The sequence below is a fragment of the Melanerpes formicivorus genome, unplaced genomic scaffold, assembly GCF_026170545.1.
Source record: "Melanerpes formicivorus ecotype bairdi unplaced genomic scaffold, bMelFor1.0.p_v2 SCAF_88, whole genome shotgun sequence".
In the NCBI taxonomy this organism is placed as follows: domain Eukaryota; kingdom Metazoa; phylum Chordata; class Aves; order Piciformes; family Picidae; genus Melanerpes; species Melanerpes formicivorus.
The window spans coordinates 2,609,796-2,626,615 of record NW_027142440.1 but is presented as its reverse complement, the minus strand read 5'-3'; the positions used below and the strand labels follow the sequence as shown (position 1 = coordinate 2,626,615).

Genomic DNA, 16,820 nt, shown 5'->3' with positions numbered 1-16,820 from the left:
GCAGTATCATAGTATCAGTCAGGGTTGGAAGGGAGCACAAGGATCAGCTAGTTCCAACCCCCTGCCATGAGCAGGGACACCCCACACTAGATCAGCCTGGCCAGAGCCTCATCCATCCTGGCCTTAAACACCTCCAGGGCTGGGGCCTCAACCACCTCCCTGGACAACCCATTCCAGGGCTTCACCACTCTCATGGGGAAGAACTTCCTCCTCCCCTCCAGCCTGAATCTCCCCACCTCCAGCTTCATTCAGTACCAAGGTGGTTTTAGAAGTTCCCTCTCTGGCATTGCCCTGTCTTGTCCCTTCCCATCCCTCACACCCACAGCAGTCACATTCAGCCTGCAGATGTGGCAGCCAATCTGCAGGCCCCTCTGGCTGGGTGGTGCTCAGTGGGCAGTGTTAACCTTGGTTTGGAGCTGTGCTCCTGTGAAGATGCTGCTGCTGCTGCTGAAGGTGAGGTCTGTTTACTCCTCTGACAAGAGCTGGATTTAAAGAGGCCAAATATAGAACAACTCATTCCAGTGTCCTCATCTGTAGGTTAATCCCTGGCCCCAGTGCATCTGTGTTTACTAGAGGCTGTTTGCACTGTGAGTTATGACTAATGGCAGCACATTCCCTCAGCCATCAGTGTCCAAGTTCCCAAGGCTTAGAAATCTGCTTTTTGACATGGGGCACAGCCAGTGGGAGCTGCTGATGAATGAGAATTCACAGGGAGCCTCAGCTCTGCCTTCAAGGAGCCTACCTCTTGTCTAATTGTCTCTCTCTGAGAAGAGCAAGGCAGTAAATTAATGTGTCTGCTGTGAGGTGCCAGTGTGGCATTGCCTTTGCTGTGCCTGCTGCTCCTGGTGGAAGTGCAAGCAGCAGCCATGGTGAGCAGCAAGGCTGATGGAGCCTGGCCAGGAGTGAAGCAGTCAGGTTGGTCTGGGGGATGTCAGAACAGCATTTTGCGTGGACAGACTAGCTGGGCTCAGAGTTCACAGCATCACAGGGGGGTGGGGTGTTGGAAAGGACCCCAAAGGGTCATCCAGTCCAACCCCCTGGCAGAGCAGGGTCACCCAGGGCAGCTCACACAGGAACACATCCAGAGGGCTTTGGAAAGGCTCCAGAGAAGGAGGCTCCACAACCTCTCTGGGCAGCCTGCTCCAGGCCTCCAGCACCCTCACAGTGAAAAAGTTTTCCCTTGTATTCCCACACACACACACCTGCCTGTGTTTCCTGTTGTGCTCTTTAGTTGTTGAACTGGAGTAAGCTGAAGGTCTCTGTTTATAAAGCAAAGGAAAACAAACTCCACAAACCCAGCCCTGAGAGGTGGACTAGTGGCAGAGGCTTCCCTGGCCTTGGTGCTTGGCAAATCTTTGTGTTCTTCCTCTGTGCTTTGGGAGGGTTTGGAGGATAAGCACCAAAAGAAGCAGCCCTGGTGCTTGGCAGGGTCAGAGCAGGCTGTGCCATCCTGGTGGAGAACTCTGTGGCTCTGGTTTGCAGTCACAGAGTCACAGAACATTAGGGGTTGGAAGGGAGCTCTGGAGATCATCCAGTCCAAGCCCCCTGCCAGAGCAGGGGCACCCAGGGCAGCTCACACAGGAACACAGCCAGAGGGCTTTGGAAAGGCTCCAGAGGAGACTCCACAACCTCTCTGGGCAGCCTGCTCCAGGCCTCCAGCACCCTCACAGGGACTAAGTTTTCCCTCCTGTTCCCCTGGCAATTCCTCTGCTCCAGCTTGCCCCCAGTGCCCCTTGTGCTGTCCTTGGCCATCCCTGAGCAGAGCCTGGCTCCAGCCCTGCACATCTTGATCCCCAGCAATGAGGGCAGCCCTCAGGCTCCTCTACTCCAAGCCCCAGCTCCCTCAGCCTGGCCTCACAGGCAGATGTGCCACTGCCTGCAGGAGCTTGGTTCCTCTGGGCTGGACTCTGTCAAGCAGTTCCCTGAGGTCCTGTTTGAACTGAGAGGTCCAGAACTGACAGTATTCCAGCTGTGGCCTCAGCAGGGCAGAGCTGAGGGGAAGGAGAACTTCTCTCAACCTGCTCAGCACATCCCTTCTGCTACACCCCAGGATGCCATTGGCCTCCTTGGGCACAAGGACCCCTTGCTGGCTCATGGGCATGCTTCTCTCCACCTGGGCTCACAGTTTGTCTGCAGCAGTGTGGTGTAGCCAGACTTGCAAGCATGAGGGGAAGGAGCTACATTGACAGCAGCAGGTGGAGAACTCCTCTGATGCTTTGATTGTAAGGAAACAGAGCAGCACTCCTGTGGGAGCAGGGAATGAAGTGGATGCAGTAAGAACAGTGATTCCTCTGGAGGACAGCAGAAGAGGAGGAGCTATATTGCAGGGGGATTTGACTCTCTTCCCAGAAATTCTGGCAGCAGCCTGGTTCTTAGAAGCCATTGAGGCTGCTGGCTGGGAGCATGGTGTCTGCTCCTGGGGGGCTTTCACTTGGCTTCTGCAGAAAAACAAAGCAGTTCTGAGGCTGGGTGCTTGTCCTGCCCAGCTCCAGAGCTGTTCTGGCTGGGCTGCTCTTTCCTCAGTCAGCAGAGCACTGCAGACCCCAGGGCTGTCCACCTGCAAGCAGCACTCTGCTAGGGGTGGGCTTCACAGGGCTTACAGGGAGCTGCTCTGCTCTGGAGGTGCTCACACAACTGTATGCTGCCCCAGGTCCTCCAGGGCTGGAGAGCTGTGCTGCATCTTTCAAAGTGCTCCTTCTGGGAAAATCACACTTTGGATTGTCTAAAGAGCACAACAGTAAACCCTATCTTGCTGTTCCTTGAGTTCTGCAGCTCCCAGCTCTGCTAGTGCAGGCTCTGACAGTGCTGTGGCTGACAGTGGCTGATGAGTGGTGAGCCTGAAGGAGAGGATAGCAGCCAGAGGGAGCTGGACAGGCTGGAGAGGTGGGCTGAGAACAACCTTAGGAGGTTCAATAAGGTCCTGCACCTAGGTTGGGGTAATCCTAGATACCAATCCAAACTGAGAGCAGCCCTGCAGAGAAGGACTTGGGGGTGCTGGGGGGTGAGAAGCTGGACAGGAGCCAGCAATGGGCACTGGTAGCACAGAAGGCCAAGGGCAGCCTGGCCTGCAGCCAAAGCAGTGTGGCCTGAGATGGAGAGAGGGATCCTGCCCCTCTGCTCTGGGGAGATCTCACCTGCAGGGCTGGGGCCAGAGATGGAGTCATCAACACAGGAAGGACTTGGACCTGCTGGAGAGGGTCCAGAGGAGGGCCATGAAAATGATCAGAGGGTTGGAGCAGCTCTGTTGGGATGACAGGTTCAGGGAGCTGGGGGTGTTCAGCCTGCAGAAGAGAAGTTCATCCATGGGCAGGGACACCTCACACTACAGCAGGCTGCTCGCAGCCACCTCCAGCCTGGCTGCAAACACCTCCAGGCAGGAGGCTTCCACCACCTCCCTGGGCAACCTGTGCCAGGCTCTCACCACCCTCCTGGGGAACAACTTCTTCCTCACAGCCAATCTCAATCTCCCCACTTCTAGTTCTGCTCCATCCCCCCCAGTCCTATCCCTCCCTGACACCCTCAAAATTCCCTCCCCAGCTCTCTTGGAGCCCCCTGCAGATCCTGGAAGGCCACAAGGAGGTCTCCTGGGAGCCTTCTCCTCTCCAGCCTGCACAACCCCAGATCCCTCAGTCTGTCCTCAGAGGTGCATCAAATGAAAGAATCTTCCAGGTCACAGGCCTCAAATCTCTTCTTGAGCTGAAGAGCTGAGAGGAGGCCTCTGTCACACTGCCATTTCCCTGCCCCTGTAGTGACACAGTAGCTGTAAAACCTGCTGGGGAGGGAGAGGTGTCATAAAAACCTGATAGCAATCATAGAACTTTATAGGATACCTCAGCTGGGGCTGGGCTTTGTCTGCTTGAATTTCAAGACAGATTCTTAGGGCCTTCAGAGCCAGTTTGCAGAGACAGCAAATCCAGAAGGCACTCTTGAGGATCTCCTCCCTTGGCTGATGCCCTCTGTGGCCATTCCCAGGCTGGGTTTGTGAGGCTCTGCAGCCACTCCCCAGGGCAGGAAATCACCATCAGGTTCTCATCTCTCCTCATCCTCACTTCCCCTCTACAAGGCCTGAGGTTCCTCCTTGAGCTTTTTGCCTGTTCTCAACAAAGTGACTCCTGTGGCTCCAGTCCCCCTCCTCCTGCCCAGCCTTTGGGTGCTCTGCCAGCAAAGGAGGCAAAGAGCTCCCTTCAGCTCTGCTGCACTGCTGCTGCTGGTGCCCTGTGCTGCCTGTCCCCAGCACTCTGAGAAGGCTCAGATGGCACTGCCCAGGCAGCAGTCTGCTGCTCACAGTAATCACCAGCTGTGTCATGAGGCTTCACATCAGCTCTGCTCTCAGCCCAGCCCTGTCTTCACTGGAGCCTCTCCAGTGCTGGAGGTGGTTGCTGCTGTGGTGTGCTGCCTCACTCTGTTCTTTGGGAATGGACCTCCCTGAATGATTTGCCTCTGATTCCAGTTCCTGGAGCATGCCAGTGCCCAGCCCTTATCTTACAGAGCCTGGAGCTGGGAATTTGGGACTGGGTAAAGAAAAGCTGCATTAGCAACAGCTGGATTTGTGTTCAGGGCTGGATCTTCCCAGGTAGCCACTGACCTCACATCTGAAATAGCCAACCTCTTGCTGCTGTGAGCTGCTTTTTGGCTGCTGGTCCTGCAGAGTGATTGACAGCATTGTTCACTCCTGCCTTCTGGCTTCCTCAGTCACCTTCCAGCAGACCCTGTCAAGACTCTGGTTGCCACAGCTTGGGGAAGTCCAAGACAGCTCATTCAGTGGCCTGTTTAAACTGCTAGCCAGCAAAAAGGTGATCTGAGCAGCAATGCAGGCAGTGTTCAGAAGCTCCCATGTGGTGATCCAGCTGTCTGCTGGCATGTTTGCATCACAGAATCACAGAACCCCAGCATGGTGGGCTTGGAAGGGACCTCTGGAGAGCATCCAGTCCAGTCCTACTCCTAAAGCAGAGTTCCCACAGCAGCTTGCCCAGGAGCACAGTGCCCATGGGATTTTGGAAGCTCTCCACACAAGGACACTCCACAACCTCTCTGGGCAGCCTGCTCCAGGCCTCCAGCACCCTCACACCAAACAACTTTCTCCTCCTCTTCATATGGAACCTCCTGGCTTCCAGTTTGTGCCCACTGCTGCCCCTTGGCCTGTCCCTGGGCATCACTGACTGTGGTGACAAGAGTCTGGCCCCAGCCTCTTGCCCCCCACAGCTCCTTTAGCTCTTGCTGAGCATTGAGCAGTTTCCCTCTAGGGTTTCTTTTCTCCCACCCCCTAGGGTGAGGAGAGGTTCAGCCCAGTGAGTGATCCCAGAAGCTCCCCAGGAGCCAGCAGTGCCTTCATGCAGCCCAGCAGGCAGCTGTGTGCTGGGCTGCAGCCAGAGGAGTGTGGCCAGCAGGGCAAGAGAGGGGATTCTGCCCCTTTGCTCTGCTGAGACCCCACCTTGAGTTCTGCATCCAGGTCTGGTGTCCCCAGAACAAGAAGGATGCAGAGCTGTTGGAGTTAGTCCAGGAGGGGCACCCCAAGGCTGATCCAAGGGCTGGAGCAGCTCTGCTGTGAGCACAGGCTGGGGGAGCTGGGGGTGTTCAGCCTGGGGAAGAGAAGCTCCAGGGGACCTTAGAGCTGCCTTCCAACACCTGAAAGCTGGGGAGGAACTTTTCATAAGGGTATCTGGAGTCAGGACAAGGGGGAAGGGTTTTAAGCTTAGGGAGAGGAGGTTTGGACTGGAGCTGAGGAAGAAGTTCCTCAGTATGAGGGTGATGAGACTCTGGAGTAGGTTGCCTAGGGAGGTTGTGGATGCCCCTTCCTGGAGGTGTTTAAGGCCAGGTTGGATGTGGTCTAGTCACACAGTATCACACTCACACAGTATCACACACACACAGCATCACTAAGGTTGGAAGAGACCTCAAAGATCATCAAGTCCAAGCTGTCACCATAGACCTCATAACTAGACCATGGCACCAAGTGCCACATCCAATCTCCTCTTGACCACCTCCAGGGATGAGAGGTGTGTCTGCCTGTGGCAGGGGTTTGGAGGGGATGGTCTCTGAGCTCTCCGAGGCTGGGCTCAGGGGGTCTCTGCAATCCACGAGCACCGCTCAGCCTGGAGGGTTTGTCTGGCCGCACACTGAGCTGCTGGCTGTTGTTCCCCTCCAGTGCCCCCTTCCTCAGGGCTGGAAGGAGCATTTCTTCAGCTGCCTGTAAGGGTGCTGCTCTGTTCTTGTCTCCAGCAATCTGCAGAGCGCTGTGTGAGCACCCTGCTGGACCTCATCCAGACCAAGGTCAACTACGTGGTGCAGGAGGCCATCGTCGTCATCAGAGACATCTTCCGCAAGTACCCCAACAAGTAGGTGGAGCTGGAGAAGGCTTTGGGGAGCCCCTCTGTGCCAGCAGCAGCACTCAGCAGTGTGAACCCCCCCAGCACAGCCTACAGGGCTTGGGTGGTGGCTGCTGCTGTGAAGAGCAGTGTCCAGTCTGACTTTAGCTGCAGTGTGGTAGGATTCAGGTGTTGGCTTCGGGGGAGGTATCACTGACACGTTCTTGGCTTCCCCAGCAGGACATGGTGATGATGATGAGCTTAAGCCTTCATCAGAAGCTAGCAAAGCTCCTGCAGAGAATGCTGGGAGGAGAAGTGGATCAAGTTTTACAGTTTTGTTGTTCTCCTCTGGAAAGTTTTTGTACAAGGCCCCGAATCACAGTCACAGAATGCAGGGGGTTGGAAGGGACCCTCAAAGGTCATCTTGTCCAACCCCCCTGCAGTCAGCAGGGACACCTCCAGGTTGCTCAGGGCCACAGCAAGTTTGACCTTGAAACTTTCCAGGGATGGGGTCTCCACCACCTCCCTGAGTAACCTGTTGCAGTATTTCACCACTTACTATGCAGAACTTTCTCCTGATGTCCAACCTAAATCTCCCCTGCTCCAGCTGCAAACCATTGCTCTCATCCCATCCCCATAGGCCCTGCTAAGCAGCCCCTCCCCAGCCTTCCTGTAGGTCCCCATCAGGTGCTGGAAGGCTGCTCTAAGATCTCCCCAGAGCCTTCTCTTCTCCAGGCTGAACAACCCAAGCTCTCTCATCCTGTCCTCATAGCAGAGGTTCTCCAGCCCTCTGATTGTTTCCATAGCCCCCTCTGGACCTGCTCCAACAGGTCCATGTCTCTGTTGTGCTGAGGGCACTAGAGCTGGACACAGCTCTGAAGGTGAGGTCTCCACTGATTAATGAAACTACAAAAGACTTGAGGACCCTGTGAGATCTTGGTGCTCAGCTTGGAAAAAGAAAAAGCCTGGAGATACCTTCTGTAGTTGAGGGAGAAGGCTGCTTGTTGAGTTCACAGAGTCACAGAATGGCAGGGGTTGGAAAGGGCCTCAAAGGATCCTTCAGTCCACACCCCTGGCAGAGCAGGATCACCCAGAGCAGGTCACACAGGAGCACATCAGGAGATTTTGAATGTCTCCAGAGAAGGAGACTCCACAACCTCTCTGGGCAGCCTGCTCCAGGGCCCCAGCACCCCCACAGTGACAAAGTTTTGCCTTCTGTTCCCTTGGCACCTCCTCTGCTTCAGCTTGCCCCAGTGCCCCTTAGAATCACAGAATTGTCAGGGTTGGAAGGGACCTCAAGGCTCAGCCAGTTCCAACCCCCTGCCATGGGCAGGGACACCTCACACTACAGCAGGTTGCTCACAGCCACCTCCAGCCTGGCTGCAAACACCTCCAGGCAGGAGGCTTCCACCACCTCCCTGGGCAGCCTGTGCCAGGCTCTCACCACCCTCCTGGGGAACAACTTCTTCCCCACATCCAATCTCAGTCTCCCCACTTCTAGTTTTGCTCCATCCCCCCCAGTCCTATCCCTCCCTGACACCCTCAGAAGTCCCTCCCCAGCTTTCTAGGAGCCCCCTGCAGATCCTGGAAGGCCACGATCAGGTTTCCCTTATCCTGTCCTTGCACATCCCTGAGGGGAGTCAAAGGCCAAGGCCCAGTAGCTCGCCGCGGGGCTGCCTGCAGAGCAGTGCGGGCAGGGCAGTGTGAGCAGAGCAGCGTGGGCAGGGCAGCGCAGGCAGAGCAGCGTGGGCAGAGCAGCGTGGGCAGGGCAGCGCGGGCAGGGCTGGGGCGCAGGCAGGGCAGCGCGGGCAGGGCAGCGCGGGCAGGGCTGGGGCGAGGGCAGGGCAGCGCGGGCAGGGCAGCGCGGGCAGGGCTGGGGCGAGGGCAGGGCAGCGTGGGCAGGGCAGCGCGGGCAGGGCTGGGGCGCAGGCAGGGCAGCGCGGGCAGGGCAGCGCGGGCAGGGCTGGGGCGAGGGCAGGGCAGCGTGGGCAGGGCAGCGCGGGCAGGGCAGCGCGGGCTGGGGCGCGGGCAGGGCAGCGCGGGCAGGGCTGGGGCGCGGGCAGAGCAGCACGGGCAGGGCAGCGCGGGCAGGGCAGCGTGGGCAGGGCTGGGGCGCGGGCAGAGCAGCGTGGGCAGGGCTGGGGCGCGGGCAGAGCAGCGTGGGCAGGGCAGCATGGGCAGGGCTGGGGCCCGGGCAGGGCAACACGGGCAGGGCTGGGGCGCGGGCAGGGCAGCACGGGCAGGGCTGGGGCGCGGGCAGGGCAGCACGGGCAGGGCTGGGGTGCAGGCAGGGCAGCGTGGGCAGGGCAGCGTGGGCAGGGCAGCGTGGGCAGGGCTGGGGCGAGGGCAGGGCAGCGCGGGCAGGGCTGGGGCCCGGGCAGGGCAGCGCGGGCAGGGCTGGGGTGCGGGCAGGGCAGCGTGGGCAGGGCTGGGGCGCGGGCAGGGCAGCGCGGGCAGGGCAGCGTGGGCAGGGCAGCGTGGGCAGGGCTGGGGCGCGGGCAGGGCTGAGGCGCGGGCAGGCGGCTGGGGCAGGTGAGGCAGCGGCGGCGTGCCGGCAGGTACGAGAGCATCATCGCCACGCTGTGCGAGAACCTGGACTCGCTGGACGAGCCGGACGCCAGGGCCGCCATGATCTGGATCGTGGGGGAGTACGCCGAGAGGATCGACAACGCCGACGAGCTGCTGGAGAGCTTCCTGGAGGGCTTCCACGACGAGAGCACCCAGGTACGGCCAGGGCAGGCCCTCAGGGGTCAGCACTGGGACCACTCCTGTTCAGCAGCCTTCTCGGTGCCAGGGACAGTGGCACTGAGGCTCCCTCAGCAGCTCTGCTGATGGCACCAAGCTGTGTGGTGCTGCTGACAGCTGGAGGCAAGGATCCATCCAGAGGGACCTGGGCAGGCTGCAGAGCTGGGCCCAGGACAACCTCAGGAGGGGCAACAAGGCCAAGGGCAAGGTCCTGCAGCTGGGGCAGGGCAATCCCAAGCACTGATAGAGGCTGAGAAGGGACTGGCTGGAGAGCAGCCCTGAAGGAAAGGCCTTGGGGGTGCTGGGGGAGGAGAAGCTCAACAGGAGCCAGCAGGGAGCACTTGCAGCCCAGAGAGCCAAGCAGAGCCTGGGCTGCAGCAAGAGAAGTGTGGCCAGCAGGGCGAGGGAGGGGATTCTGCCCCTCTGCTCCACTCTGCTGAGACCACAGCTGGAGCTCTGGGGCCAGTTCTGGAGCCTCTGTGCCAGGAAGGCTCTGGAGGTGCTGGAAGGTGTCCAGAGAAGGGCCAGGAGGAGGAGCCGAGACCTGGAGCTGCTCTGCTGTGAGGACAGACTGAGGGAGTTGGGGTTGTGCAGGCTGGAGAGGAGAAGGCTCTGAGGAGACCTCCTTGTGGCCTTCCAGGATCTGCAGGGGGCTGCAGGAAAGCTGGGGAGGGACTTTTGAGGGTGTGAGGGAGGGATAGGACTGGGGGGGATGGAGCAGAACTAGAAGTGGGGAGATTGAGATTGGCTGTGAGGAAGAAGTTGTTCCCCATGAGGGTGGTGAGAGCCTGGCACAGGTTGCCCAGGGAGGTGGTGGAAGCCTCCTGCCTGGAGGTGTTTGCAGCCAGGCTGGAGGTGGCTGTGAGCAGCCTGCTGTAGTGTGAGGTGTCCTTGGCCATGGCAGGGGGTTTGGACCTGGCTGATCCTTGAGATCCCTTCCAACCCTGACAATTCTATGAGTCTAAATGTCCCACACAGTGCATCTGTGGGGTGGGTGATAAATAGCAGTGGTCAGAAAATGCCTCCTGATGAAGCCTTCAGTCTCTGGCTAAAGGAAAACTGGGAGGTGTAGGCTTGCTCTCAGGGTTTATCTCCCAGATTTTTCCTTGGAAGAGGACAAGAGAGATTCCTAGATCATGGAATCACAGAATTATTTGGATTGGAAGGGACCTCCAAAGCTCATCCAGTCCAACCCCCTGCACTCAGCAGGGACATCCTCCACTAGATCAGGCTGCTCAGAGCCTTGTCCAGCCTGACCCTGAACACCTCCAGGGATGGAGCCTCAACCACCTCCAGTGGGCAACCTCTTGCAGTGTCCCAGCACCCTCATGGTGCAGAACTTGTTCCTCACATCCAACCTAAACCTGCTCTTCTCTGATGTAAGATAGATGTTTAACAGTTTTAATAGGGCTTTAATAGATGTCTAATAGTTTTAATGGGGCTTTAGTAGTTATTGCATGCTTCAAGGGCAACAGCCCACACCAGCAACCCAGCCATACAGCAGAGCAGTGAGGAGCTGCACAGGAGAATAACTAAGTAAAAGTGACTAAATAAAAAGAGTAACAAAAGAAAAGTGAACAGCTAAAAAGAAGAACTAAATCTGAGTGTGCTGAGCGGGCCTGGGGCTGTGGAAGTGTTCCTGCAGGGGGCAAGGCTCTGAGGCCCACTGTCCCTGCAGGGAGCAGCATGGGGGCTGTCACCAAGCAGAGGGCTGGGGCTGTCACCAAGCAGAGGGCTGGGGCTGTGTGCCAGGCAGGGATGTCAAGGTGTGGCAGAGGTTGGATGAATTTTCTGCTCTCTGTTGCATCCCTTTCTCTTAGGTGCAGCTCACCCTCCTGACTGCCATAGTGAAGCTGTTCCTCAAAAAGCCTTCTGAGACACAGGAGCTGGTTCAGCAGGTCCTCAGCCTGGCCACACAGGTAAGCCAAGGCATCCAGGGAAGCAGAGCCCTGCAGGTGCTCTGCTGGCTGGTGGCTCCCATCTGCCAGGCCACTCAGCTTTGCAGTGGCTGGGATTCAAGCATGTTCTCCCCTCCCAAAGAGAGACTGTGTTTAAGAGCTGCTCTGTGCCTGTTACCATGCCATCTGGCAGCTGCTCTTTCCTTCTTAGCTCCTGATTCATCCAAATTCTTTCCCTGCTCCCCCACTGAATGAAAAGTTAGGGACAGGGAAGAGTTATGAAGAAACCAAAATGCTTTCTCCTTGAAGGCAGCTTGCAGCCCAAACATTTGGAGCCATGGCAGAGGGAAAGGGCCTGGCAGAGGCTCTGCTCTGTGAGCAGCAGAGCTGAAGGAGCACAGTGGAGAAGGAAAAGCTGAGGTTTGGGTGGTTTTGCTTTGTGCTTGGGTGCTGTCAACCAATGCAGCAGCTTTGCTGGAGGCTGCAACAGTGGTTAAGATTCTGAATCCATACTGCATGAGGTGCTGAGCTCAGATCACTGCAGGTGGGGCTGGGCTCGAGCTGGCAGACAGAAGTGCTGTAGTTCTGGAGGACAAAAGTGGAGATGCCCTGGCAGCAGACATGGGTAGGACCTCAGCTGATCCTCTTCTGCTTCCTGGCTGTACTGACTGAGGTGTGTGTGTGGTGGTGTGGTCCAAAAGGAGCAGCTCCTCTCCAGACCTGCTGTGTCAAGTGGTGGAAGAGTCTCCCAGCTGTTCTGAATGGCTGGGAGCAGAACCTGGAGCTGCTCAGCTCAGGGGTTGGAAAGTCTCCAGAGCAGGAGCAGCCTCAGCCTCTCTGGGCAGCCTGCTCCAGGGCAGGAGACTCCTCAGCCTCTCTGGGCAGCCTGCTCCAGAGCAGGAGCAGCCTCAGTCTCTCTGGGCAGCCTGCTCCAGAGCAGGAGCAGCCTCAGTCTCTCTGGGCAGCCTGCTCCAGAGCAGGAGCAGCCTCAGCCTCTCTGGGCAGCCTGCTCCAGAGCAGGAGACTCCTCAGCCTCTCTGAGCAGCCTGCTCCAGGGCAGGAGACTCCTCAGCCTCTCTGGGCAGCCTGCTCCAGAGCAGGAGCAGCCTCAGTCTCTCTGGGCAGCATGCTCCAGGGCAGGAGACTCCTCAGCCTCTCTGAGCAGCCTGCTCCAGAGCAGGAGACTCCTCAGCCTCTCTGGGCAGCCTGCTGCAGGGCAGGAGCAGCCTCAGCCTCTCTGAGCAGCCTGCTCCAGAGCAGGAGACTCCTCAGCCTCTCTGGGCAGCCTTCTGCAGAGCAGGAGACTCCTCAGCCTCTCTGGGCAGCCTTCTGCAGAGCAGGAGACCTCTCAGCCTCTCTGAGCAGCCTGCTCCAGGGCAGGAGACCTCTTGGTCCTCTTGGTCCTCTGTGCTGCAAGAAATCATGGCTGTGGACTCAGTGGTACTTAAAGCTGTTACTCTTCCCTTTGGGGGTGTTGCATTGGTCAGTGGCGAGCAATCTGTGCTTTGCTCTTCTGGCTCTCAGCCTGCTGTGAGCAGGTTCTCAGCTCCTCTTTCAGGAGGGGTGTGCCCAGGTGAGCTGGAGCCTTTGTAAAGGCAGCAGAGGACAGGTGCCAAGTGTGAAGCCCCCCTGTGCTGAGTCACCAAACACTTCCTGGCACCCTAGGAAGGCAGCAGGGGCCTGTTTCTGCTCTGTTTGTCACAGATGTTGGTTCAGTCTGGCTCGTGGTGCAGATGAGTGAGAGGTCAGTGTGGGAGAAGTGGCTGTGGAAGGCTGCAGAGCGTGTGCCTGGGGGCTGGCAGTGCCCTTCCATGAGGGTTTCTTTCCCCAGCTTAGGTCTTGTGGCACTTTGGCTGTCTTCTAGGCTCTGTCTGCAGCCTCCACTGGGAAAACAGCAAAGCAGCAGCTGGGGCTGGGGGGCACACAGATGTGTGGCAGAGAGCAAGGTCCCTGGCCAGCCCCAGCCCTGGTGGGTGGCACAGAGTCCCCCTCCGTGGCTGTGATCTGTCTGGCATGGGTGGGCAGTGCATAGGTGTGCACCAAGGTGTGTGTGCAGCCCCTGGGGAGCAGGGAACTGGGAGGAAGGGGCAAAGTGGAGAGCTGAATCTCTTGTTCCAGTAGGCTTACTGCAGCTTTAAGTCTCTTTGTCTGGCTGTGGAAAGAAACAGTCAGCCTTGAACCTGTACATGCCTGCAGGTGGGCAGGAGCTTGTGGTCTTTCATCTGCCCTTGCAGAAGCCCTGGCTGATCCTGAGCTGCCTGCAGCAGGCAGAGAGGCTTGTAGGAGCTGTTAAGGGCAAAGGGTGTAAAGAGCCCAGGGCTCCACCATCAAACTGACAAACAGCACTGCAGAGAAATCTCAGTGCTTGCCCCAGCTGTTGTGTCTAGGTGCTTAGGAGCAGAATAAGCTCAGGGTGCTCAGCCTCACTGCAGCAAGAGGCAGGTTACAGCAGGTCAGCAGCAGCCTGAATGAGATCACAGAAGGGGAAAAGAAGTGCCAAGGAGGAAGGCTAATGAGGTGTAGGATGTGTTGCCATCATTTTACAGGGGAGGGGAGAAGCCTCTGAAACAGTTTGCTCTTCTCCTCCAGACATGGGGATTAAACATCCCAGCTCTGGTTTCCATGAGCAGGTCAAATGTGCTGCACAGCAGCACAAGAGCACAGCACCTCCCTCCCCTGGAAGAGGAGCTGCAAACCACCACCACTGCCTTTGCTGCTCTGGGCAGAGCTGTTGGCAAAGGAGAGAAATAATTAGCACTTAAGGCAGAGGCAGAATTGTCTGCAGCACAACGAGGGGTTTGGTGACAGCTGGAGAACTGATGAAGTGTCCTAACTGCTGTCATTAGCATCCTTCCAAACTTCATTAGATAACTAAGCAGCAAGGATGAATTAGAGCTCTTTGCCTATGAAGAATGTGGCTTGTTAGGATCTCTGCAGCATCTTCTTGTCCAGCAGTGCCCAGACAGGAAAGCTGCCCAGTGGAAAGGGACCTGGGCTGTTGGTCAGCAGCTGCCTGAAGGCCACCAGCAGCCTGGCCTGGATCAGCAACCAGCAGGGCAGGGCTCATCTTAGTATCATAGTAGTATCATAGAATCAGTCAGGGTTGGAAGGGACCACAAGGATCAGCCAGTCCCAACCCCCCTGCCATGGGCAGGGACACCCCACACTAGATCAGCCTGGCCAGAGCCTCAGCCAGCCTGGCCTTAAACACCTCCAGGGCTGGGGCCTCAACCACCTCCCTGGACAACCCATTCCAGGGCTTCACCACTCTCATGGGGAAGAACTTCCTCCTCCCCTCCAGCCTCAATCTCCCCACCTCCAGCTTCATTCCATTCCCCCTAGTCCTATCACTGCCTGAGATCCTGAGCAGTCCCTCCCCAGCCTTCCTGTAGCCCCCTTCAGATACTGGAAGGCCACAATGAGGTCACCTGGGAGCCTTCTCTTCTGCAGACTGAACAGCCCCAACTCCTTCAGTCTGTCCTCACAGGAGAGCAGCTCCAGCCCTCTGCTCCTCCTCCTGGCCCTTCTCTGGACTCCTTCCAGCACCTCCAGATCCCTTTTGCAATAGGGGCTCCAGAACTCCAGAGTCTTCCTGGGCTGCACCTCAAATCCTGGCTTCAGTGCTGGTACTGGAGAGGCCACAGCTTGAATACTGGGATCACTCCAACAAGGACACTGAGAGGCCGAAGCAGGTCCAGAGAAGGGCAACAAGGCTGGGGAAGGGTCTGGAGAATAGGGCTGGGGAGGAGCAGCTGAGGGAACTGGGGGTGTTCAGCCTGGAGAAGAGGAGGCTGAGGGAGACCTCATTGCTCTCTGCAGCTCCCTGGAAGGAGGCTGGAGCCAGTGGGGGGTTGATTTCTTCTCCCAAGTGGAAGAGCAAGAGGAAATGTTCCTCATGTCCATCCTAGACCTCCTCTTGAGAACAATTTCTTCATGCAAAGGGTTTCCAAGGCCTGGCTCAGGCTGCCCAGGGCAGTGGTGGAGTCCCCATCCCTGGAGGTGTTCAAGAACTGTGTGGCCATGGCACTTGGGGACAGGGTTTGATGGTGGTGTTGGCTTGATGACTGTTTGGTCTTAGAGCTCTTTTCCAACCCAAACAATTCTGTGACAGCTCTGGGGGCTGGGGCAGTTGCTGGGGGTAAATCTTGGGCTGAGTGGGAGGAAAGGCATCAGTGCTGATGTTTCATCATGGGATGTTCATGGCAGTGAGCAGTTTGCAGCTCTGATCTGAAACTGGTGACTGTCACTGTGGTCTGGTTGAATCAATTAAGTGGGCACAGCTCACAGAACCATAGAATGGTCTGGCTTGGAAGGGACCTCCAAAGCTCATCCAGTCCAACCACCCTGCACTCAGCAGGGACATCCTCCACTAGATCAGGTTGCCCAGAGCCCTGTTGAGCCTCACCTTGAATGCCTTCAGGGATGGGGTCCCAACCACCTCCCTGGGCAACCTGTCGCAGTCTTCCACCACCCTCATGGTGCAGAACTTGTTCCTAACATCCAATCTCAGTCTGCTCCTCTCTAGTCTGAAATGATCTGCTCCTCTCTAGTCTGAAATGACCTGCTCCTCTCTAGTCTGACATGATCTGCTCCTCTCTAGTCTGACATGATCTGCTCCTCTCTAGTCTGACGTGGTGTCTGTCTGCTTCTTGCCCTGCCTCAGGACTCCGACAACCCAGACCTGCGGGACCGTGGCTACATCTACTGGCGCCTGCTCTCCACAGACCCAGTGACTGCCAAAGAAGTGGTGCTGTCAGAGAAGCCTCTCATCTCTGAGGAGACTGACCTGATTGAGCCCACCCTGCTGGATGAGCTCATCTGCCACATTGGCTCTCTGGCTTCTGTCTACCACAAGCCACCCAACGCGTTCGTGGAGGGCAGCCACGGCATCCACCGCAAGCACTTGCCCATTCACCACGGCAGGTAAGGCTGAGGCAGCCCTGCTGCTGCTGGCCAGGGGCTGGCTGCTTGTTTCTCTCCAGCCAGCAGTCCCAGAGGTTGCAAAGATTCATAGATTCATTGAATGGCTTGGGTTGGGAGGGACCTTGAAGATCACTTAAGTTTCAACCCTCCTGCCATGGGCAGGTGAGTGACCACAGACTCGCAGAAGGGGTTGGGCTGGAAGGGACCTCAAAGCTCATCCAGCTCCAACCCTTCTGCTACGGGCAGGGACACCTCCCACCAGCCCAGCTTGCTCAAGGCCTCATCCAGCCTGGGATTCAACACCCCCAGGCAGGAAGCATCCACAGCCTCCCTGGGCAACCTGTGCTAGTGTCTCCCCACCCTCACTGCAAAGAATTTCTTCCTCATCTGCAGTCTCAATCTGCCCTCTCCCAGCTCAAAGCCATTGTTCCTCATCCTGGCACTCCAAGCCCTTGTCAAAGTCCCTGCCCAGCTCTGCTCTGCTCTCTCCTGCAGCCCATTCAGGTACTGAGGGCAGCTCTATCTTTTAGAACTCCCTAGTGGGGTTTTTAATTGCTTGTGTAGGTCATTCAAGAGGCCATTTGGTTGTAGAATTTAATCCTGGGTATGTAGTTCCTGAGTTCCTGGGTCAGGGGGCAAAAGAAGCATCAGAAGTTCCTGTGTGAGGAGCAGCTGTGATGTTTTTGAGCAGACACTGGCTCTAATCCCTCTGGACATGAGAGTTTGAATACAAAAGCAGCAGCTTTGCATAGCTGGTTCTAAGGGCATGCTTCCAGCAGGAGGACAGCTGTGGTAAGCAGCAGCAGCTTTGAGGAGGATTCACTTCTTGGTTTCTGTAAGAGCCTTTGCTTCAGCAGCTGCACAGCTCTGCAGACCTCACTTGGGCAGGATAATGCCAGTTTCCTGGAACAGGGAGGCTCTGCTGCTGGGCTGTGAGATGGTGAAACTG

The 16,820-nt window shown here is 57.4% G+C and overlaps 1 protein-coding gene across 4 annotated transcripts in view; it reads left to right on the top strand.

The window, feature by feature from the left end:
• Nucleotides 1-16,820, top strand: part of AP2B1 (adaptor related protein complex 2 subunit beta 1) — a 104,837-nt gene that overhangs the window by 37,100 nt on the left and 50,917 nt on the right. For all 4 annotated transcript variants that reach the window (XM_068165392.1, XM_068165394.1, XM_068165393.1 and 1 more), the window contains 4 exons: nt 6,220-6,335; nt 8,864-9,029; nt 10,871-10,969; nt 15,612-15,871. In XM_068165392.1, coding sequence (XP_068021493.1) covers nt 6,220-6,335; nt 8,864-9,029; nt 10,871-10,969; nt 15,612-15,871 — 641 coding nt within the window. The remainder of the gene's footprint in view (nt 1-6,219; nt 6,336-8,863; nt 9,030-10,870; nt 10,970-15,611; nt 15,872-16,820) is intronic.